Below are 22,854 nucleotides of genomic sequence, written 5' to 3'. Positions count from 1 at the left end.
GACTCGAGTTCTAGTGGGTCTCAGATGGTCCCATATTCTGTGCTCCAGAGACCCCATGCCAGGTGAGCAGGTACTGGGAGGTGCCTGGGACCCCAGCACAGTGTGAGGACTGCCGAGTGCCCACGTGGCTGCGAAGGGTTGGTGACCCTCCTTTCTTGTTAGCATGCCCCCTCCCTCCATTCTCACAATCTTCCCCTTCCTTTCCTCCAGGAAATAGATGTGGAGGTCAAGTAACTAGAGCTAATGCGTTCCCTGAGGAACCATGGAGAGACCAGAACAGAGATTCAGGTGAATTTCTAGCTGGACAGGATGCAAGGGCAGTAATTTTGCAGCCAGAAGGAAAGTGCTCTTTATTCAGATCTCTCTGGTGGTCCACAGTGGGTCACAGGCCCAGTCTGCTACCCTGTTGGGACCTCCCCCCATTGTGGGAATCACAGCCTGAGTTCTGGTCCATCAGGGTTCAGGGCAGCCTGTCAGGGTCTCCAGGAATCCAGGAGGACCCTGAGCCTGGGCCCAGGTTCCCGAATAGCCTCAGGTCTCAGAGCTGGTTCTCTGCCTCAAGCTCTTCCTCTTGACCTCACTCGGGTCTTGGGTCTCAGGTAAGCTCTTTCTCACAGTCTGTTAAGGAGACATGTCTGGAGGAACTAAGGACCCACATCTGCTTTGTGGCTGATATGACAGTAAACATCTGTGTTCGGGCGTATTAATTCCTGCAAAAGAAACCCGACACCTCCAAGCTCATGTAACCTTCTCAGATGGCTTCCCAGGGACTTCCCAGCCCCGGGTCACCCAGGGTCTGTTTGGGTCAGAGGTTTTTGGTCCAGACCCACCTCCCCTTCGTCCCCTTTCCATCTTTCCTGCTATTTCTTGGACCTTCAAACACAGCCAGGTGCACAGGGGGCATTTCCTCTGCCCCTTGGGCTTATGGGACCAGAACCTGGATCCCCACACTCAGCTGGTAGATGGGAGCTGGTGCCCTGGCATCAGGTAGGGAGGCCTGGGCATGGAGGAAGCAGGCATCAGAGGAGAGGGAAGGAGAGTCATTTCTCCCGAGCAGCCATCTCCAACCTGCAGCCCCCACCCCAAATCCTGTCTGGCTCTGTTTCCCACCCTGGTTAGCCTGGCTCCCCTGGCTGATGATCCAGTGCCCACTCTCCTCCTGGCTCGACTCCAAAGTTCTCCTGAGGTCAAGTCAGGGGACCAGGGCAGGCTCTGGATAAGGTGGTGGGTGGTCACGTCCCTGAAGTGGATCCAGCTTCCAGCTTGGTGGGACTTACTATGTCCTAAACACTCTTACGAGCTTCCCTGGTGGCTCAGAAGGCAAAGAATCTGCCTGCAGTGCGGGAGACCCAGGCTCGATCTCTGGGTCAGGGAGATCCCCTGGAGAAGGCAATGTTACCCATTCCAGAACTCTTGCCTGGAGAAATCCATGGACAGAGGAGCCTGGCAGTCTACAGTCCATGGGGTCACAAAGGCTGGACACGACTGAGCGACTTTCAACTACCCTCGAGTGAAAGGGGTCTGCACAATGCGTCAGGGTTGGACAGTACACCTTGCCCTGAGCCTGTGAAGCGGGTCGCTGGGGAGAAGAGTCAAGGAAGGGATGTACTCACCTGGGAGACAGAGCTGCCAGAGGGACCACGTCCTGGGAGGAGACAGGAGTTACCACCGAGCATGTGAGGAAGCTTAGCCCATTCTCTCAGGAGAGGCTGAGAGTCTACCTTCTGGAGAACCATGGGAGAAAGAGCCCCACCAAGGGAGAGACACTGGCAATTTCAGGCCCCAGTGAGGGCAATGGAGCCTCCCAGGATTATAAGCCACAGGACAAGCAGACTAGCCAGTTGTGGTCCCCTGTGCTGAAGCCCCAGAGAAAGGGCCAGAGACCCTGGGGGAGCCAGGCAAGAACAGACAGGGCAGGGCCTGCTCAGGGAGCCCCGCTGTGCTTGGCTGAACAGACACTCACCTGAGGTGGACGCTGGGGGCCAGTTCCCTCTGTTGTGCAGGCAGCCGGGGTTAGGGAAGAAAAACAAAAGAGGCATATTTGTGAGGAGTGTAGATGGAGGTCAGGGCTTTGGTCTCAGCACACGGGACAGGAGGATCCCCACATCCAAGTAGGGGCTGAACTCCTCCTTTCTCCACCAAGGCTTCTTAGAGGGGAGGGCCCAGCAAGGAAGCTGAGGAAAGTCCTTAAGAAGCCTAATCTGCCCCGAGTCGAGAGGGACAGGACCATAGGCTAATAGGGTTCAGAAGAAAGTGGCCACTGAAGGGACCAGGGCTCTGGGAAAGGCATCCATCCATCCAAAGCTTTGTCTGAGTGGACGCATCACGCTTATGGGGAGAGCAGGGCCAGTGAGTGGGGAGGAAAGGGAAGCCAGCGACTCTGGGGTTTCACTGAGGGCAGTGTCGCTGCTGTGGGCCCCTGCTCTCACCCAGGAGCTGCTGAAATGTGACAGCGGCCTTGTCCACTGTCTCCATCACCTGGACCTGAAGTGTAAAGACATCCCACCACCTGCTGACCCGGCACGATGTACTGTCTCATCATCCGGGGCTGTTGTTAACGCATCTGCCAGCTGGGGGCGTTTGACCCAACATGGCCTGTCCAGACTTCCACTCTCTGGCCAAGCGTGACCTTGGTCAGGATGCCCCTCAGACCCTGGCCCTGTGACTGCCCCTCATAGAGTAGCTGGATTTAAATATACAGGAGATACCTTTTTCTGAGTATTTACTACCTCCAGCCTACATATAGGCAACTAGGACATGGAGGGGTCTTAATTCTGTTAACTGACAAATAAGGCTTCCCTGGTGGCTCAGAGATAAAGAATCCGCTTGCCAATGCAGGAGACACAGGTTCGATCCCTAGGTCAGGAAGATTCCCTGAGGAAGGAAATGTCAACCCACTCTAGTATTCCTGCCTGGAAATTCCATGGACAAAGGAGTCCATGGAGTGGCAAAAGAAATGGACCCAACTTCGCAACTAAATAACAAAATAAATGAGGACGGTGTAAAGGAAGCCACCACAGGTCAATACCAGGTGAGGCAGGAACTGAAGGATGAGAGAGAATGTCTGTGGGGAAGTGGGGAGGTCCTGGAGATCCAGGCCGGAAACTGGAGGATGGGGTGTCCTTCCTCTAGGACTAGGGTTAACCTGGGGCAGGAGCAGCATCTGGGAATGCCACTGTACCTGTGAAGGAAAATGAAACACCCCAGGACAGCCAGCGGCGTCAGCACAAGCAGGACCCCAATCACGATGCCAGTAATGGCCCCCACACTGAGGGCTCGGCTGTTTTCTCTCCCTGAAAGCAGAAGAGAAACAGAGAGGGGAAATGGGGTCCAAGTTCACTGGAGGCAACACCAAGGGGAGTCTTACGGGAGAGGGCCTGGTTAGCAGGAGGAAATGCTCTGAGATAGGTATGTGGTTGCATGTTTTGTCATCACAGTGTCTTCCGGACTCTCCTGCCGCACGTGGTTGCATCATTTTACTCTTTATCAGATTCAAAACCCCGGGCTTGCTCTAACTCCCCATTCTCTCACTGTAGCCATTTCCATGTCCTGTTCATTTTCCTCTGAAGGACTCTTTTCTTCTCACACTATGCCCCCGCCCTCTGATTTTTTCGTTCCATCACTATTGTGGGTGGTGGAGGGCAGGTCCTCTCCAGTCCACTAACACTGACTGGTTAATCATATGAGCCAATGTTTCCAGCTCCTCCTGTGTGACTTGCACAGGGCGAAATACTTCACACCCAGCTCTTTCCGTCCGCATGAGGGAGGGGCTGTCATCCCCACTGTACACACAGATCTGAGACACACAGTAGTTCAGTAGATCACCGGAAGCCACAGAACTAGTAGCGGGTGCAACAAAATGCAAGCAAGTTGTTTGGCTTTACAATCAAAAACCACCGTGTTGAAAACCAAAATATCACCAGTGAAAATGTTTCTTGCATGCTGACTCTGCGGAGGGACCCAGGGAAGGATTTTAATCTCATCAACCTCCTGGTGAACAGCCTCTGAACAGCCCTAACATCCAGCTGTTCTTCTCCAGGTTTAAGATGAGGAAACTGAGGCACAAGATCCAGTGTGCTGCCCACAGTCCAACAACTCTCACAAATAGTAACCAAACTATGACAAGATGAGCTAAGTTTTGAACAATTAATTGGACACATTGTTCTACAGGCTCTGAAAGGAGACCACAGCCTCATTATTTGCATTCATTATACACCCACTTCCTGTGAAATCACAAGGGAAGGTGTAGAGGTGTTGAGGGTCACTTAGAGTGCTCAGTTGAGAAGCTGGGGTCTCATCTGCAGACTCTGACGGTGGGGCGACTCTACACTGATGGGATCCTGCATCCTCTGTCCTGACACTGCTGATTGTGTGGGGCAGCATCACCTTCTCAGTGAGCTGTAAACTCTGCTCATCAATTCACTGACCACTGGATGCGTGTCCCCATGTCACCTGATCTGTTTGCACCTGGACTGGAATGCTCATGGGCTTTCTAAGAGGTAGGGACTGACTACCGAACAGCATGACCTTTGCTTGTGGTTCCAGATCTCCTGAACTGATGCCTATGTCCATGGAATTCTCCAGGTAAGAATATCAGAGTGAGTTGCCATTTCCTCCTCCAGGGGATCTTCCCGACCCAGGGATTGAACCTGCATCTCTTAGTCTCAGGGATTAGCACTGGCAGGCAGGTTCTTTGGTTGTTTACCACTAGCCCCACCTGTGAAGCCCCTAGAGAGGGAAAAGGGGACATCAAACTTGAGGACAAGTCCAGTTCCTTGCCTGATCCCTACCATCTGAGAGGTCCGAGAGATGTGCCTTCCTTCTCAGGGTCCAAAACTAGCCTCCTCTCTGTTCTGGTTTTCTACTCCTAATGTGCTTGTCTGAGATTGACTCAGCTAGCTATATAATCAAGGTCCATGTCTAAAGCACCGGAGTCCTCAGTGTGAGGGGATGGCTGTCTCCATATTGGGCAGGTCTAAGGAGAACCTGCTTCTCAAGAAAGATGTTTTCTTCCTCGTTGTTGAATTATTTAAACAGGATTGAAGAAAATTTGGAGCTGAAGTATAAGAAGTGAAAACAGTAACTTGGAACGGTGATTCCTCAGCACATTTGAGCAGGTAGAAGAAAGAAGCCATGAACGCGTAGAAAAAAAACAAAAGAAATTATTCAGACTGGGGATTAGAAAGGAAAAAAAAAAATGAGGACTAGTGACTCCAGGCAAAGTATTATGCAGAACTCCATCTAGTGGACAAACGTGCAGAATGGCAGATTTTGAAGTAGAAGAGAGAGATGAAAGCACTGAAAAAAAATGGTTAAAATTAATGGCTTAAAGCTTTCCAAGCCAGATGGGAGATTACCTATCAAGGGTGGTTCAGGCTCCACAAAAGGACCTTTCACCATTCAGATGGTGTGACACAATTTAGCCAAACTGCTGAAATACTGAGCAAAAGAGGAAGTGATTAAAGCTGCGAGAGAGAAGTGGCTTATCACGTACAATGCATCTTCAACAAAGTGAAAGCAAATTTCACAGCAGAGACCGGGTGCCAGAAGATATTGGGATGACTGAATTAAGTCCTACATGGAAGATTTCAACCAGGAAAGCAATGCCCAGAAAAAGTCTTCTCCAATGAAGCTCAAATTAAGACTTTCGTAGATAAACAGTGGTCAAGGGAGTTTATTCCTTGGGGACGTGCCTCATATGAAACGTAAAGAGGATCCTTTAAGATGACTGTTCAGACACTGGACAGTAACTCAAAGCCATAGGAATGTATAAAGAACAGTGGTCAGGAGAACAAGGTGGGGGACGTGGAGTACGTCTCTTTCCACAGATGCATCAAGAACACACCTTCAGAGACAGAAGTGCATGCAGAACACCAGCTGAGAGTGGAGAGGAGGACCTGACCAGCGGAAAAGAACATACAGATCCATGCAGAACACGGATGGCGGACAGCGAAACAGCTAATCAGTGGCAGCTCCAACCAAAAGACACACTGGCTGAATGGATACAAACACAAGACCCATATATACGCAGTCCACCAGAAACCCACTTCAGACCTAAAGACACAGGTAGATTGAAAGCGAGAGGATGGAAAAATACTTTCCAGTGAGAGCTTTACTTCCTTTACCATCTAGATTCCTTTTATTTTGTTCTCTTCTCTGATTGCTGCAGCTAGGACTTCCAGATCAATGCTGAATAATAATGCTGGAAGTGGACACCCTTGTCTTGGTTCTGATCTTAGGGGGAATGCTTTCAGTTTTTCACCATTGACAATAATGTTTGCTGTAGGCTTCTCATATATGGCCTTTACTATGTTGAGGTAGGTTCCTTCTATGCCCATTTTCTGAAGAGTTGTCATCATAAATGGGTGCTGAATTTTGTCAAAGGTTTCTTCTGCATCTATTGAGATGATCACATGGTTTTTATCTTTCAATTTGTTACTATGATATATCACATTGATTGCTTAGCGTATATTGAAGAATCCTTGCATCACTGGAATAAACCCAACCTGATCATGGCTTACGAACTTCTTGATGTGTTGCTGAATTCTGTTTGCTAAAATTTTGTTGAGGATTTCTGCGTCTCTGCCCATCACTGATATTGGCCCATAGTGTTCTTTTTTAGTGTAGTCTTTGTCTGGTTTTGGTATTGGAGTAATGGTAGCCTCATAGAATGAACTTGGAAGTCTTCCTTCCTCTGCAATTGTTTTGAAAGCGTTTTAGAAGGATAGACATTAGCTCTTCTCTAAATGTTTGACAGAATGCTCTTGTGAAGCCATTTGGTCCTGGACTTTTCTTTTTTGGGAGATTTTTGATCACAACTTCAATTTCAGTGCTTGTAATGGGGTTGTTTGTGATTTCTATTTCTTCCTGGTTGAGTCAGGAAGACTGAACCAGTCTTTCTGGTTCAGTGCAAGACTGAACTTCTCTAAGAATCTGTCCGTTTCTTCCAGGTTATTCATTTTATTGCCATATAGTTTTCATAATAGTCTCTTATAATTCAAAACCAGTTCTCAGAGAGAAGTTGATAGCAGTACAATCCTCCCTCAAGAAACAAGAAAAACATTGAATAGACTACCTCACTTTACACCTAAAACAACTGAAAAAAGAAGAACAAAACACCCCCAAAATTAGTAGAAGGAAATAAATCATCAAGATCTGAGCAGAAATAAATGAAAAAGAAATGAAAGAAACAATAGTAAAGAGGAATAAAACTAAAAGGTCGTTCTTTGAGAAAATAAAATTGACAAACTTTTAACCAGACTCATCAAGGAAAAAACAGAAGAATCAAATCAACAAAATTAGAAATGAAAAAGGAGATGTTAAAACAGACAATACAGATGGGAAAAGAAGAAGTAAAGCTCTCACTGTTTGCAGATGACAGGATAATGTACACAGCAGACCCTAAAGACACTACCAGAAAATTACTAGAGTTAATCAGTGAATTTAGCAAAGTTGCAAATAAAAAATCAATACACAAAAACCACTTGCATTTCTATAAACTAACATTGAAAAATCAGAAAGAGAAATTAGGGAATCAATCCCATTCATCATCACAACATAAAGAATTAAATATCTAGGAATAAACTTACCTAAGGAGACAAAAGAACTGTACACAGAAAAGTATAAGACACTAATGAAGGAAATCAAAGACGACAGAAACAGATGGAGATATACTCCATGTTCCTGGGTAGGAAGAACCAATACTGTGAAAATGATGATACTACCAAATGCAATCTACAGATTCCATGTGATCCCTATCAAACTACCAATGACATTTTCCACAGAACTAGAACAAAAAAATTCACAATTCATATGGAAACAGAAAAGACCCCAAATAGCCAAAGCAGTCTTGAGAAAGAAGAATGGAGCAGGAGGAATCAACCTTCCTGAATTCAGATTATACTACAAAGCTACAGTCATGAAGACACTATGGTACTGGCACAAAAACACATAATTTTTTGTGTGCCAGGACCATACATAGAAAGAAACATAGGCCAATGAAACAAGACAGAAAGCCCCCAAATAAACCCAGGCACCTATGTGTACCCTTTTTTTTTTTTTTAACAAAGAAGGCAAGAATATAGAATGGGGCAAAGACAGCCTCTTCAATAAACGGTCCTGGGAAAACTAGACAGCTACAGGTAAAACAATGGAATTAGAACAATTCCTAACACCACAGACAAACTCAAAATGGATTAAAGACCTTAATATAAGACCAGAAACTATAAAATTCTTAGAGGAAACTATAGGCAGAACATTCAATGACATAAACCAAAGCAAGATCCTCTATGACCCACCTCCTACAATCACGGCAAAAAAAAACAAAAGTAAACAAGTGGGACCTAATCAAACTTAAAAGCTTTTACACAGCAAAGGAAACTGTCAGTTCAGTTCAGTTCAGATGCTCAGCCATGTCTGACTCTTTGCAACCCCATGAATCGCAGCACGCCAGGCCTCCCTGTCCATCACCAACTCCCGGAGTTCACCCAGACTCACGTCCATCGAGTCAGTGATGCCATCCAGCCATCTCATCCTCTGTCGACCCCTTCTCCTCCTGCCCCCAATCCCTCCCAGCATCAGAGTCTTTTCCAATGAATCAACTCTTCACATGAGGTGTCCAAAGTACTGGAGTTTCAGCTTTGGCATCATTCCCTCCAAAGAAATCCCAGGGCTGATCTCCTTCAGAATGGACTGGTTGGATCTCCTTGTAGTCCAAGGGAGTCTCAAGAGTTTTCTTCAACACCACAGGTCAAAAGCATCAATTCTTTGGCGCTCAGCTTTCTTCACAGTCCAACTCTCACATCCATACATGACCACAGGAAAAACCATAGCCTTGACTAGAGGGACCTTAGATGGTAAGGAGAAAATACAACTCTCAGAATAGGAGAAAATAATAGCAAATTAAATAACTGACAAAGGGTTAATTTGCAAAATATACAAGCAGCTCATACAACTCAATACCAGGGGAAAAAAAAAAAACCCAACCCAATCAATAAGTGGGAAAAAGACCTAAACAGACACTTCTCCAAAGAAGACATCAGTCAGTTCAGTTGCTCAGTCATGTCCAACTCTTTGTCACCCCATGAATCACAGCACGCCAGGCCTCCCTGTCCATCACCAACTCCTGGAGTTCACTCAGACTCACACCCATCAAGTTGGTGATGCCATCCACCCATCTCATCCTCGGTCGTCCCCTTCCCCTCCTGCCCCCAATCCCTCCCAGCATCAGAGTCTTTTTCAATGAGTCAATTCTTTGCATGAGGTGGCCAAAGTACTGGAGTTTCAGCTTTAGCATCATTCCTTCCAAAGAACACCCAGGACTGATCTCCTTTAGATGGACTGGTTGGATCTCCTTGCAGTCCAAGGGACTCTCAAGAGTCTTCTCCAACACCACAGGTCAAAAGCATCAATTCTTCGGTGCTCAGCTTTCTTCACAGTCCAACTCTCACATCCATACATGACCACTGGAAAAACCATAGCCTTGACTAGACAGACCTTTATGGCAAAGTAATGTCTCTGCTTTTAAATATCCTGTCTAGGTTGCATAGAGATGGGCAACAAACACATGAAAAGATGCTCAACATGGCTCATTCTTAGAGAAATGCAAATCAAAACTACAATGAGATATCACTTCACACCAGTCAGAATGGCCATCATCAAAAAGTCAACAAACAATAAATGTTGGAGACGGTGTGAGAAAAGGGAATGCTCTTGTACTGTTGGTGGGAATGTAAATTGATACAGCCACTATGGAAGACAGAATGGAGACTCCTTAAAAAACTAGGAATAAAACCAACATATGACCCAGCAATCCCACTGCTGGGCACATACCTCGAGGAAACCACAATTGAAAAGACACATGCAACCCTTTTTTCAATGCAGCACTATTTACAAGAGCTGGAACATGGAAGCACCCTAGATGTCCTTCGACAGATGAATGGATAAAGAAATTGTGGTGCATAGACACAATGGAATATACTCAGCCACAAAAAGGAACGCCTTTGAGTCAGTTCTAATGAGGTGGATGCACCTAGAACCTATTATACAGAGGGAAGTAAGTCAGAAAAAGAAAGATAAATACCGTATTCTAACACATATATACGGAATCTAGAAAAATGGTCCTGAATAATTTGCTTACAGGGCAGCAATGGAGAAACAGACACAGAGAATGGACTTATGGACACAGGGAGAGGGGAGGAGAGGGTGAGATGCATGGAAACAGTAACATGGAAACTTACATTACCATATGTAAAACAGATAGCCAATGGGAAATTGCTGTATGGCAATGGAAACTCAGACCGCGGCTGTGTATCAGCCTAGAGGGGATGGGGAGGGAGGTTCCAAAGGGAGGGGTAAATGTACGCCTATGGCTGATTCATGTTGAGGTTTGACGGAAACAACAGAATTCGGTAAAGCGATTATCCTCCAATAAAAAACTAATTAAAGAAAAAGAACAGTGCTAAGAGTGATCCAGGGTAGCTATCTCATTTAAGCCAATATTTTTGTCTTTCTTGCAACCGCTTGCTTTTCTTTCTCATTTCAAAGGTATTTCTTGGAACAATATTTATAAATCTATATAATGGACACACATTGTATAAGGATGGCTGAAATTTATGACAATAGGTGTATAAAATCGGGGGGATGGAGATGTATAGGAGCACCTCGTCTGTTTTATACATCATAGAATCTAGTTGATATTTCAACTAGATATATACATGTTTAAGATATTAATTGTCATCTTCAAATTAGCCCCTAAGAAAAGAACTGAAATATAGGTGGAAAGGGAAAGACAGAATCAAAATGACACCTCAGAAAGGAAATCACTTAACTACCAAAGAGGAAGAAATAGAGGAATTCATAGGACAAATACCAAGTAGCGAGATGGCAGAAGCTCTTTCCTATCGGGAAGTATCTGACTCATAGATAGCCTTAACCTTCAAATTAAAGGCAGAGGTTGACAGAATGGATTAAAATTATGACCCATCTCTATACTCTCTTCAAGGGACTCACTTTAGATACAAAGACATAGAAGGTTGAAGTCAGGTTGGAAAAAGATATTCTATGCAAATAGTAATAAAAAGAGAATTGTGGTGGCTGTATGAGTGTCTGATACAATAATCTCTAAATCAAAAAAGCCTAAAGAGACAAAGTAAGACCTTACATATCGAGAAAAGTTTCATCCACCAAGGAACTAGAACAATCATAAGCATCATGCACCTAACACCACCAGATTTGTGAATCAAAATGGAGAGCATCGAGGGGAGAAACAGCTCGGTCACAACAGTAACACGACAACACCCAGCTTTCAGTGATGGATGCGGCAGTCAGAGGGAATTTCAGTGAGAAACCAGAGGCCGTGAGAGCACTGCAAACCAGAGACCTAACCGGCCAACAGACAACACACAGTCATAGGAGTTTATGTTGCACAAATTACAGTCCTCAAGGCCCCCATCTCTCACCACACACGACCACCGCCCATCCTGGGGAGAAATGGTGTCACTCCACTGTAGAGACGACAGCGCAACTAAGAAAGACAGGGGGAGGGACGTGGAGTCGAGTGTGCCGGCAAGCCCGCTACACAGCAGTGCCAGCTAGCATACGGACACTTCCTGCCTGAATGCGTCTGCTGTGATCCCACCTTCACTGGGGCGCGTATTCACACAGCTCTATAGAATGCATACTGCACCCCACGGTGCACATAAGGAAGAGGAGTGTTAGCCTTTGTGACTCACCGGGGCTTCCCAGCAGACACTAGTGGTAACGATCCCACCTGCCAATCAGGAGACATAGGACACAGGGACCCAGTCCCGGGCGGGGAAGATCCCCTGGAGGAGGTCACAGCAACCCTTGCAGTGGAAGGTGGAGTCTTCACCGCTGGGCTGCCCAGGAAGTCCCAGGGACTGATTTTAGCGCTGCTTCCAGCGGTCTTGGCAATGAGGCTTCACAGCAGAGGGCCAGGAGAAATCAGGGGGTGAGGAGGGGAGAGACAGCACACGTTCCAATGGCTTGAAGTGAAGGAAATGAGATGACAGGCTAATTGTTGGTGGAATTAAAAAGAAGGTTATCCAGGTTAAAATGGGCTTCCCTGGTGGCCTATACGGGAAGAGCGCCTGCAGTGCAGTAGACTCGTGTTTGATCCTTGGGTCAGGATGATCCCCTGGAGTAGCGAATGGCACCCACTCTGCGAGAAGGAGACTCTGGCCTTTGAAGAACCAGCGTATGGAGACCCCAGTCTCATCTGCGAGGCAGGTCAGGACCACGGGGCCCTCGTGTTCTGTGACTGTGGTGTTGCTGGCTTGGAGGGAGGGCTGTGCCACCGGGGCTGTGTAGAGAGAGAGGGGTGACTGCTGAGAGTGGGTCGGGGGCCTGGGCCTTGCTCCCTCCGCAGTCTCGGGGCCCAGTGACCTCTGTAAAGGTGACTGTGAGGAAGGCCCTGGGCCTTTGATCAGGTGACAACGGGAAAGAGACGATCACATATCTTCTCTGACCCCCAGATCACGCCAGGGGGACCCTTGCCTGGTTGCTGGGACAACACTCTAGTACTGGACAGCTCTGTGCTATCAGCCCTGGGAACCTTGGTTTTCTGACTGTGGTGCTATCCAGGCCAGTCAGAGAGTGCAGGACCTGAGAGTACATGTTGTGATTGGGGATAGAGAGCCTGGGCACATTGCCGGGTCTCACACTGACAAGCCGGGAGCGCTGTGTGGCTGGGTGAGAGGCTGTGTGGCAGGAGAGCTTGAGGTACCCTCTGGATGGTCAGAGGAGTCTGAGGGGAAGTGGTGGGGTTTCCGGACCATTTGGAGCAAAGAGCAGAAAGCCACATGTGGTGCAGTCAGAGGGAAGGGAAGTTCTTTGTCTGTACGGGGCCCCTGGGTCCTTTATGCTCATTCACTGTGAATCTGACATTACTTTGTTTCTCCCATCACATTCTGGTGATCCTCAGCCACCAACACAGAGCAGCCCATCCCCTCCCTGGCTTCATTCAAGGTGGACCTGCCTGGACTTGCCTGGGACAGGAAGTCACGTCCAGTCTGGGTGTCCAGGGGTGATGGCCCATGTACTCGGACCTGAGAGGGATGGGTGTCAATTGGCCTCTGGCAACGTGCATTTGGGTGGGCAGCTCAGATCACATAGGAACAGAGGTTACTCACAGAGGACATCCAGGGTGAATGGGTCACTGCGGCTGACACTCACTGGGTTCCGGGCTTCACACACATAGGGTCCTGTGTCATTCCTTGTCACGGTGACTACTGTGAGAGTCCTCTTGTCCTCGGACAGTTCCAGCCTCATGCTCTTGGGGAGGCTCTGACTCTTGATCCACCACATGTAGGAGGTGTTCTGGGTCTCAGATCCACATGTTAACACCACAGTGTCCTCGTGCTCCCTGGGGTTGGAGTTGTTGCTGGTGATGACGGGTGAGGGTAGCACCGCTGTGCAGATAACAGAGAACATTGCCCTGAGCATCCCTGGCGGCTCAGACAGTAAAGAATCTGCCTGCCAGTGCAGGAGCCCTGGGCTCAATCCCTGGGTTGGGAAGATCCCCTGGAGATGGGAATTGCTACCCAGTCAGCATTCTTGCCTGGAGAGTTTCAAGGACAGCGGAACTTGCTGGGCTATAGCACATGGGGTAGCAAAGACTGGGACGTGATTGAGCGACTAACACTTTCCCTTTCTTTATACCTTAGCCTCCTCTAGAAACACCTTCAAACAAAACTGGCATCATTTGCCTCTCAGCCAGACAGAGTCTTTACAGAATAAGGCATGCTTGTGTATGGTAAGATGAAGGCATGGGGACCTGAGCTCAGAGTGTGAGGCCACCTGCTCTATGTCTGGGAGAAGCACAGGCTTCCTCGGGGGTCGACTGTGCAGCAGCGTTCAGTGGTGGACAGACCTGGGTGGGATTCAGAGACCACCTGGCATCTATCCTGGTTTCATCAACCAGCCTCGGGAGAGAGCTCCCTGGGTGGCACCCTGGGGTCGAGGAGCTGCCAGGAGTGTCTTCCTTCCTCTGTTCCTCTCTGGGGGTGCTGAGATTTCTCTGGAGTCTCCAAGTTCCTCAGGGCATTTGGTTGATTCCTGGGGACCTTGTACCTGTGTGCTCTCCATGCCGAGTCTCAGGAGTAGGACCAGGCTGTGCCCCTGCATGGATGTGGCTCTCGGGGCTGAGCCCTGGCTGGTGACCAGCTTGGGAGCCTAGGGATTTGTCACAGGCTTCCCAGTGTCACTGGAGGCAGGAGCCCTGGGACAGGGTCCGGGAGGGGCTTCCTGGGGCTGAGCTTCTCTGTGAGGATCCCTGGGGCCCTCAGGCCAGGGTCTTCCCTGAGTCCTGCAGGGTCTTCCTCAGGGTCCTGGTCACGGGGAGGGGCCAGGGGGCTGGACTGAGAGTGCTGTCCCTCTGCTGAGTGCCTCCATCAGCCCATCCTTCTCTCTGCACAGTGTCTGCAGGGCCTGGCTTCCTGGAAGCATTTCTGACCCTTTGGAGTTTGTCTCCGCAGCGTGTGTCCTGCACTGAATGTTCAAACCCCAACATGGGACATAGTGCAGAGGGGGATGGGGGCAACTTCCGGGGCTGTCAGTCCTGTGTGAACAGAATTCAACCGCAACCCTCCACCCCCGCCCCCGCCTGCCAAACACCTCGAGGTCAAACAGGAAGCACTCACGGTGCACGTGGAGGTGTCCAATCTGTCTTTCTGTCTGTAAATCCTTCTTTGTAACGAGCAGGGTGTAGGATCCTGTGTCTTTCTGGGCGACGTTCTGGATCAGCAGGGTTCCGTTGGGGTAAAGTGTCTCCCGTCTGCTGTATACAGACCCATTGGTAGTTGCATTATTATCTACCCTATACGATGCAATTAGCTGGGCGTTGTCTACCCTTTCTCCTCTGTACCAGGCATAGCCTAGAGGATTCTTTGTCACGTTGTGGGCAAGTAGAAGAACATCCAACCCTTCTGCAGCAAGGGGGGGCACCGTTTCAACAGTGAGCTGGGCAGTGGTGGGCGGGGTCCGGAAAGTTAAGAGTGAGACTAGGAGGGAAGAGAGAGAAATCAGTTACTATTGTGACCTGCGTGGGGGATGGGAAAATGGTGCTCTGGGTCCTGAGCCGGTCTCTTCATCCCTCAGCCTTAGTGTGGGTGTGTGTGCATGTGTGTGTGTGTGTGGTTTTAGGTCAGCAGCATGACCCCCGTCACTTCAGCCCCTCTGGGCTCGTTTTTCCCTCTGCTTCCCCAGCTGTCCCCTGGCTCACCCCCTCGCTGCCCTCACACGCCTGCTCACACTCAGGGCCTCTTGGGAGATGCCCCTCCCTCCGACCGGCTGCTGTAAAGACCCTCCGTGCTCACTGCTGACCCTTCCCCGCTCGGGTTCCTGCGTGACGCCTGGAGCACCTGCCAGCACACTCTCCATCTCTCTGCTTGTCTGTCTTCCTCCCCACAGAGCGCGGGCTCCGTGAGGGCAGGGGCTTGTCTGATCCTGCTTGAAACCCAGGGCCTGGACCAGGCTCCAGACATTAGTACCTGGGGATGAAGGAAGGAGAGTTCCCAGGAATTCCACAGCCTGCTTTTATTTGTCAGTTTCTAAGGGTGTCGGGTAAGGACAGTGTTTACTGTCCTGCTTATGTCTTTTTCTGTAGTGACACCCAGACATAAATATTATTATCATCATCAGTCTTCAACAGTTACTGCTCAGTGAAGAATTACACATAATACCTACAGCAGTTGAGTCCTCCCGCCCCTCACCAGCTCTAGCTCATGCAGAGTCTCCTGTGGCTGAGCCCCCTCCCTCCCTGGTCCCCTGTCCTCTGCCCTCCGGTCTGAACAGAAGCCCCCTGTCCCCTCTCAGAGCCCCGTCTCCCCCAGGGACCAGCCAGGCTCTCTTTTCTCCAGCCTCCGCGCCCTCCTTTAAAACTGTCCCCTCCTACCTGCCAGCAGGAGCCTGTTCCAGGGGACATGCCGCCTGCTTGCAGGGCCTGACGGGGGCTCCATGGTGCCTGCGTCTGCTGTGTCCCTCTCTCTGTGAGGAGAACTTCTGCTCCAGAAACGCTCACAAGCCCTGCAGTCCTTGTGTGAGCTCTGCTGTCCTTCCCGCTCTGTGCTGGGCCTCTTCCGGGGGCAGGAACACTTCGCTGGGTCACATGGCCAGGGGGCGGGTCTCTGCCCAGGCCCCGCCCTCTGCCTCCCCTCTCCTCCTTCCCTCCCTAGTGGCCCCCCTCCCCCTTCCCCCTCTGTCTGTATTTCTATTCCCTGAACTTTGCTGAGTCCTATGCCACTTAGAGCAGTGATTCTCCACCTACACACACACACACACACACACACACACCTACACACACACACCTCTACTCACACATACCTACACACACAGCTACATACAGACACCTAGATACCCACACATCTATACACACACATCTATACACACAAATGCACACACAGACCCTTGTCTGGAAAAGCACAACCTTGGGGTGTCCGGGTCCAGGGTCCCCACTGGTCTGGATCAGATGCACACTCAGCCTCCCCGACAGCCCTCCCTCATCCCCTCTGGCTTTTCCCTCCAGAGGAGGAGCCTGGGGGTGGGGGTGCATCAGGAACTCTTGTCACAGGGACGTCCTCCCCACGGTGTGTGGGAATCACCTGTGGAGCTTCATGAAGACTGCGAACCCCCAGGTGACAGCTTAGAAATGCTGTTTCAGCAGCCGCCAGGTCACACGCTTGCCCAGCCTGGCTGAGACCCCAGAACTTTGGTTAGGCTGCGCCCCCGACCCCAGTGCTGGCCTCTGCTGTGTTTTGGTCTGGGGTCTCTCCGCACAGTCACAGATCCAGGGGTTTCCAAATTTTGGTGGTAACTGTTCCTGTGACACAGAAACCCAGCTCGATGCCCAGGGTCTTCCTGTTGTTCTCAAATATCTGAGAAGATTGCAGATATTTGACCCGCCTGAAGGTCACACTGTCTCTGGAGGAGAGAAAGGGGTCACATGAGTGATGACTGGAGAGCTTGTCACCAGCCTGGTGTCTGTTTTCAGGGACTGCTGCTGTTGCTGCTGCTAGGACACTTCAGTCGTGTCTGACTCTGTGCGACCTCATAGACAGCAGCCCAGCGGGATCCTCCCTCCCTGGGACTCTCCAGGCAAGAGTACTGGAGTGGGTTGCCATTGCCTTCTCCAGGAGCAGAGACCCAGAACCGGGTGTCAGGAGGAGCTGCAGTTGGCAGGTGAGAAGGGAAAGGTTTCCTGTGTGTCCTGGGAAGAGAGGAACCTGGTGCTGAGGGTGGGCTGACTCTGGGCTCCCTGGTCCTCGGGTCAAGTTCTGGGAGACTCTCCCTCTGTGTGTCTGTTGCCTGAGCCTTGGTTCGGAAACTCTCCACGTCCTCCTTGCCATTCCAGGGCCTCCTCTGTCACCCTGGCTGATTTTTCTGTGGTCGCTGTGATCTTTCCCATGGGTGGTTGCAGGCAGGGATGGGAGCTGGCATGGGTGCCCATAGGCCCCTAGAAGGTTGGGCAGGGTAGTGTGGGCACCCAGGAGGGGCTCTGAGGGTCTGTTAGAGGAGGGGTCCCCTGGGGTCTAACGCCTAATGACCTTAGGTGAAGCTGATGTAATAATAATAGGTATAGGTGCACAGTAATTGTAACGCACTTGAATTATCCCAAAATTGCCGGGAGCCGCCATGGGAGATCCCACCCATGACAAAGTCATGTGGAAGAGAACTGTTAAGCAAGGCTTCAGAACTCAAGGGGCTCCCTAGGCTTTCTCACGCATCTACCCCAAAACCAGAATCTGTCTGTTTTACTGTTTCATGACTTTCACCAACTCCTCTGACGTTAACAGGGGGCTAACCCTGACCACCTTTCTCTGGAGAAAATCAACTTAGGGCTATAGCTAATAAGTCTCCTGGACGTGAGAGGAATATTTCAAATCAAACCCCCTCTGTTAACATTCTAGCTTGCTTGGCAGGTTATCCAGACTCTTCCAGCTATGCATAGAATTATTTACAGCCTCCCAACTGTGAGAAGCACAGAAAGCCTAAAACATAGAGCCTTTGAAAGAGTTAAAAGTTATTAGAGTAGTGCTAGTGCTGATGTAGGATTTCATTATTGGGCCAATGCCTGTTGCTAAGTTCCCGTATCTCTTATCCACTGTGCACCTGGGAATGCATTAGTTAACTTAGTGAGAATGCTAGAAAAACACGTGTAGCCTTGAATGTAACCATATCAGACTTTTGAGCTAAGTGGTTCTTTCTTGTAACTCACTGCACCTTTGCTCTGTGAAAAACGTAACTCTGTTTGGCATTTTCTGAGGCTGACATAGATTAGAAATATAAAGAAAAAACACTTTGAGGGAGAATAAGTTTTCTGGTTGAGCAGCCTTTATCAAAAGAAGGTGATAAAATGTTCACAGGCCTCCAAGGCCAGAAGATACTGTACACACCATCTTTTGTGGAAAAGGTATGCAGAAAAATCATGGTTTCGATAAGGGCAATACTGCTGGAATGTTGGGCTGACTCTGTATGACCTTGCATCTTTCATTTCCCTCTATGTACAAAAGAGTATATAAGTACCGTTTAAAAATAAAGCTTTGGATCTCGCTCCTCAAAGCAGCTTGGTCTCCTCGTGTCAATCATTTTCCTCCTCTTACTCTCTCTTTCAGGCTGGTTCCCGTCTGCAGTACAGAGATCCGCTGTGTCTACTTATTTGCCTGGGTTTCTAAGACCCGAACGGGAAGGCGCCCTGCGCCTTCACTCCCTCCGGAGAGCGGGAGGGCACCTGTGGCCTCACGTAGAAGGTGCAAGTCTCTTGTCTTGAGACTTTATTGATTTTCTGTATAAACCAAGGAACACCAGCCTCTTTTCTTCTCTCCTCTATTTTCTTATCTTCAACTTTCTTTCCTTCTCTCTCTAAATCAATCGCCGATGGCGTTTCTCCTTCGGGTTTCCCTGGATCCTGCGGGGGCTGGACCCCGGCTCAAAATCATCTCCACCACTCTGCAATTGTCTTCCATGAAACCGGTCCCTGGTGCCCTTAAGGTTGGAGACCGCTGTTTAGAAGGAGGGATGGAAATCAGGCTCCTTCTCCACTTCCTTAGGCAAAACAAAGTTCACCTGTTAATTTTCTGTTTGGCCCAATGTTGCCCCTTGGAGGTCATGAACAGACCTAGGGACAATGTAATGGGCTGCACAGGGGTGCAAAGGCCAAAGGGTGTGAGCTGGCTGTGCGCCCTGGGCAGAGGTGGGCGCTGACCTCCAGACTAGAGGCTATCAGCCGGAGTTCAGGTCACTGTGGGTCCCCAGGCTTCCCGACCTCATCCCAGTGCAGGGTGAGCCCAGGGAGACGATGGGCATTGTTCAATTGCAAGAGAACCATCCATCCAGGTGTGCTCAGGAGGACCTCCAGTCCCTGAGGCTTCAAAGGAAGGGCCGGCGGGGGGTCTCTGGGGCTTTGGGGAGAGGGTGGCGGCCTGTGGGCTGGACCCCAGAAGGCCCTGTCCTTCTCCACCTCATGGCACTGGGCCTGCACCCTAGTTCTCTGTGTCCCCATCAGTGGTCTGCTCTCAGCCTCCCCACAGTGCCAGGGCCTGGGGAAGATCCACCTGGAGACTCTGTCAGGGGAGGGGAGACCCCCATGGGACCCCAGTCGCCCTGAGACGGAGCAACTGCAGAAGCTGGTTCCTCTGTTCCGGAAGTTCCCCACGTTTCCCAGGACGCCTTAGGGGGAGGGGCTGAGATGTCTTCAGGGACCAGACCCAGGTGTCCCCACAGATGAGGGACCTTGGGATGAGGAACTGCTCCCCAATTCCTGAGTTCAGCTGGGGCTCGCCCCTCCCCTGTGGCGACTCCCTTGGGATGGAGGATTGGGAGTCTGAGCCAGCTCAGCTCTCTGAGAGCAGGGGAAGGACTCAAGCTGCCAGCCCAGGCCCTCCAGGAAGACTAGAAGATTCTCCTGAGTAGAGACAGGAGGGGGTGTGATTATCTAGGGATGAGCAGAGGGCTGTCTCATCACAGTTAAGAGGCCCCTGTCTTCACTCCTGACCCAGGAGGAATACCGTCCCGCCCTGGAGCAGCTGTGGGCTCTTACAGGTCTCCTCCCAGTCTGAAGCCAGGGCCCCTGTGTCCACAAGGAATATTCTCTGACCCCTCGGTGGCACACTGGGTGGGGGTTGGGGGTGGCTTCTGTTATGTAGATTCCCTTATCTATTTCAGTTCAGTTCAGTTCAGTTGCTCAGTCGTGTCCGGCTCTTTGCAACCCCATGAACCGCAGCACACCAGGTCTCCCTGTCCATCACCAATTCCCTGAGTTTACCCAAATGTCCATTGAGTCGGTGATGCTATCCAGTCATTTCATCCTCTGTTGTCCCCTTCTCCTCCTGCCCTCAATCTTTCCCAGCATTAGGGTCTTTTCAAATGAGTCAGCTCTTTGCATCAGGTGGCCAAAGTACTGGAGTTTCAGCTTCAAAACCAGTCCTTCCAATGAACACCCAGGACTGATGTCCTTTAGGATAGACTGGTTGGATCTCCTTGCAGTCCAAGGGACCCTCAAGAGTCTTCTCCAGCACCACAGTTCAAAAGCATCAATTCTTCTGTGCTCAGCTTTCTTCACAGTCCAACTCTCACATCCATACATGACTACTAGAAAAATAATAGCCTTGACTAGACAGACCTTTGTTGACAAAGTAATGTCTCTGCTTTTTAACATGCTGTCTCGGTTGGTCATAACTTTCCTTCCAAGGAGTGAGTGTCTCTTAATTTCATGGCTGCAATCACCATCTGCAGTGATTTTGGAGCCCCCCAAATAAAGAGTATTTATTGAGCATGTGTGACCTGTCAGCCCTGGGTTGTGTCCTGGTCTCCAGAGAATAGGGTAGACTTGGACTCTGGGCTCACACACCTGACCTTGTGACAGGGAGACGGACACTCAGAGAAAATCCTGGAAATAAGGAGCTAATTATGATGGAGGGATGGACTGAAGGGAAAGCGTCTGGTGCATCCAGAGTCTGTCACGGAATCTCAGCTGGACTGGGTGTCATGGAAGGCACCCCTGAGAAAGTGATCCTTTGACTGAGATGTGAAGGCTGAGCAGACCCTCAGCAGAGAAGGACAGGGGGCTCAGAGGGCAGAGCTACCTGAGGGGAGTCTGGCCTTCAGGTGGGCCTGGCTGGGAGGAGCGGCTGACAGAGTCCAGTGTGGGGAACTGGGAGAGTGGGGAGGACTGTGGACAGAGTCGGTTGGTGAGGGTCAGAGGCTGCTGGGCGGTGGGACCTGCGAAGTGGGAAGGAGGTGGGCAGCCCTGTGGAGGCTCCAGACTGTGGAGGAGCTCTGCCCCCCTCTGGTGGCCATGGAGGGGAGTGTCGAAGGGAAAGTACTCAAGGAGGTTTTCTCCTAAGACAACCCAAGCATATGTCAAGAGTTTACATATCATTTTAGGAATCCCAGGGACAGAGGATGCTGGCAGGCTACAGACATGAGGTCGCAAAGGATTTTATATGACCTAGCGACTAACCCTTTCCACACTGCGTATCATTTATGCTGAATCATGTCCCACTCTGAATTTCCAATGCCTCTCATCCAAGATCTCCTCTTATATACCCCGCTCCAAATTTCATCCGGTTGAGATCTGTGTTGATGCCAGGCCAATTTCTGTCTGTCGAAGAGGATCCAGATGCAACATTCTCAGTCCTTGGGCAGGACTGGAGCATCTGTAAGTAGGAGGAGGGTGAGGAAATGTCCAGTGTCCTGCCTGTGCCGGAGGGTCCATGTGGACATGAAAAGGCTGCATTTCCTTTCCTCCCGTGCCCCCTTATTGTCTTCATGGGGCAGGGCCAGATGGAATTGGAAGACCAGGGTGGTGCAGTGATTCTGAACTTCGTCTTCCCTCCTTCTCTGTCTCTGCCTCCATCAGGGGACTTTGTCTTCTTGGTGGGAACGAAGGTGGGGCGGCTCCATAGGCCCCTGATCAGAGATTCTTTCAGCAAAAGGGACACAGGGGTCAAGCACACTAGCTCTGCACTCAGTGTCCCTGACACCCTGTGACTGTAGGAACTGAATTATTAGGGTCTAATGGACTCTTTTGTATTCTGATTTATTAGATTGCTTTTACTTCTTTTTACCTTTTGATATTGAAGTTTCAAAGGTGAATCTCCATCTTTCTTGAGCATGACCAGGGTTGGTGCCAGGGCGGTTCAGTTGTCTTTAAGGTTACTTTTTATAGTAGCTTCAGTTTCACAGCAAAGTGAGGGAAGATATGGAGTTTTCCTAGATACCTGCCATCCACAAGTGTAGGGCCTCCTTAATACTCAACATTCCACCCCCGAGGTGTGCATTTTATCAGCTGATGAACCCACGTGAATGCATGAACACTACCCAGCTTCCACAGCTTCCATTGGGGCTCACACTTGGTACCGTAACTTGTGAGGTTTCAGCAAGTGATCTTCAGCAGCATGGGCTTCCCCGGTGGCGCCGCAGTAAAGATCCTCCTGCCAGTTCAGGAGACCCAGGTTTGATTTCTGGCTCAGGAAGATCTCCTGGAGAAGAAATGGCAACCCACCCCATTGTTCTTTCCTGGGAAATCCCATGGATAGAGGAGCCTGGCGGGCTCCAGTCCATGGGGTCACGAAAGTGTTTCACATGACTTAGCAACTAGAACAACCACAATGTCAGTAACAGTCCTGCTGGGCAAGTCACACCAGCAGGGCTAGTGAGCTCAGAGCAGGTGTTTGTGTGTCTGTAAATTGAAAAAGGATGACATACATCACTTGTTTATTTCAGTTCAGTTCAGTTCAGTTGCTCAGTGGTGTCCGACTCTTTGTGACCCCATGAATCGCAGCACGCCAGGCCTCCCTGTCCATCACCAACTCCTGGAGTTCACTGAGACTCACGTCC

General features: G+C 49.9%; 1 protein-coding gene across 1 annotated transcript; it reads right to left on the bottom strand.

The window, feature by feature from the left end:
- Positions 1-644: 644 nt before the first annotated feature.
- LOC128063171 (carcinoembryonic antigen-related cell adhesion molecule 6-like) lies at positions 645-16,033 on the bottom strand. The gene is made up of 8 exons (XM_052655784.1): positions 15,914-16,033; positions 14,661-15,020; positions 13,152-13,430; positions 3,182-3,293; positions 1,964-1,992; positions 1,614-1,645; positions 950-997; positions 645-710 (listed from the first exon to the last, which is right to left on the bottom strand). The coding sequence occupies exons 1-8, from the start codon at positions 15,975-15,977 to the stop codon at positions 645-647; spliced, it is 990 nt and encodes a 329-aa protein (XP_052511744.1). The 5' UTR covers positions 15,978-16,033.
- Between the last annotated feature and the right edge of the window lie 6,821 nt (positions 16,034-22,854).

Source organism: Budorcas taxicolor, chromosome 18 (genome assembly GCF_023091745.1).
Source record: "Budorcas taxicolor isolate Tak-1 chromosome 18, Takin1.1, whole genome shotgun sequence".
NCBI classification, from domain to species: Eukaryota; Metazoa; Chordata; class Mammalia; order Artiodactyla; family Bovidae; genus Budorcas; species Budorcas taxicolor.
The sequence above is the reverse complement of the archived record's forward strand: the minus strand, read 5'-3'. Positions and strand labels throughout refer to the sequence as shown.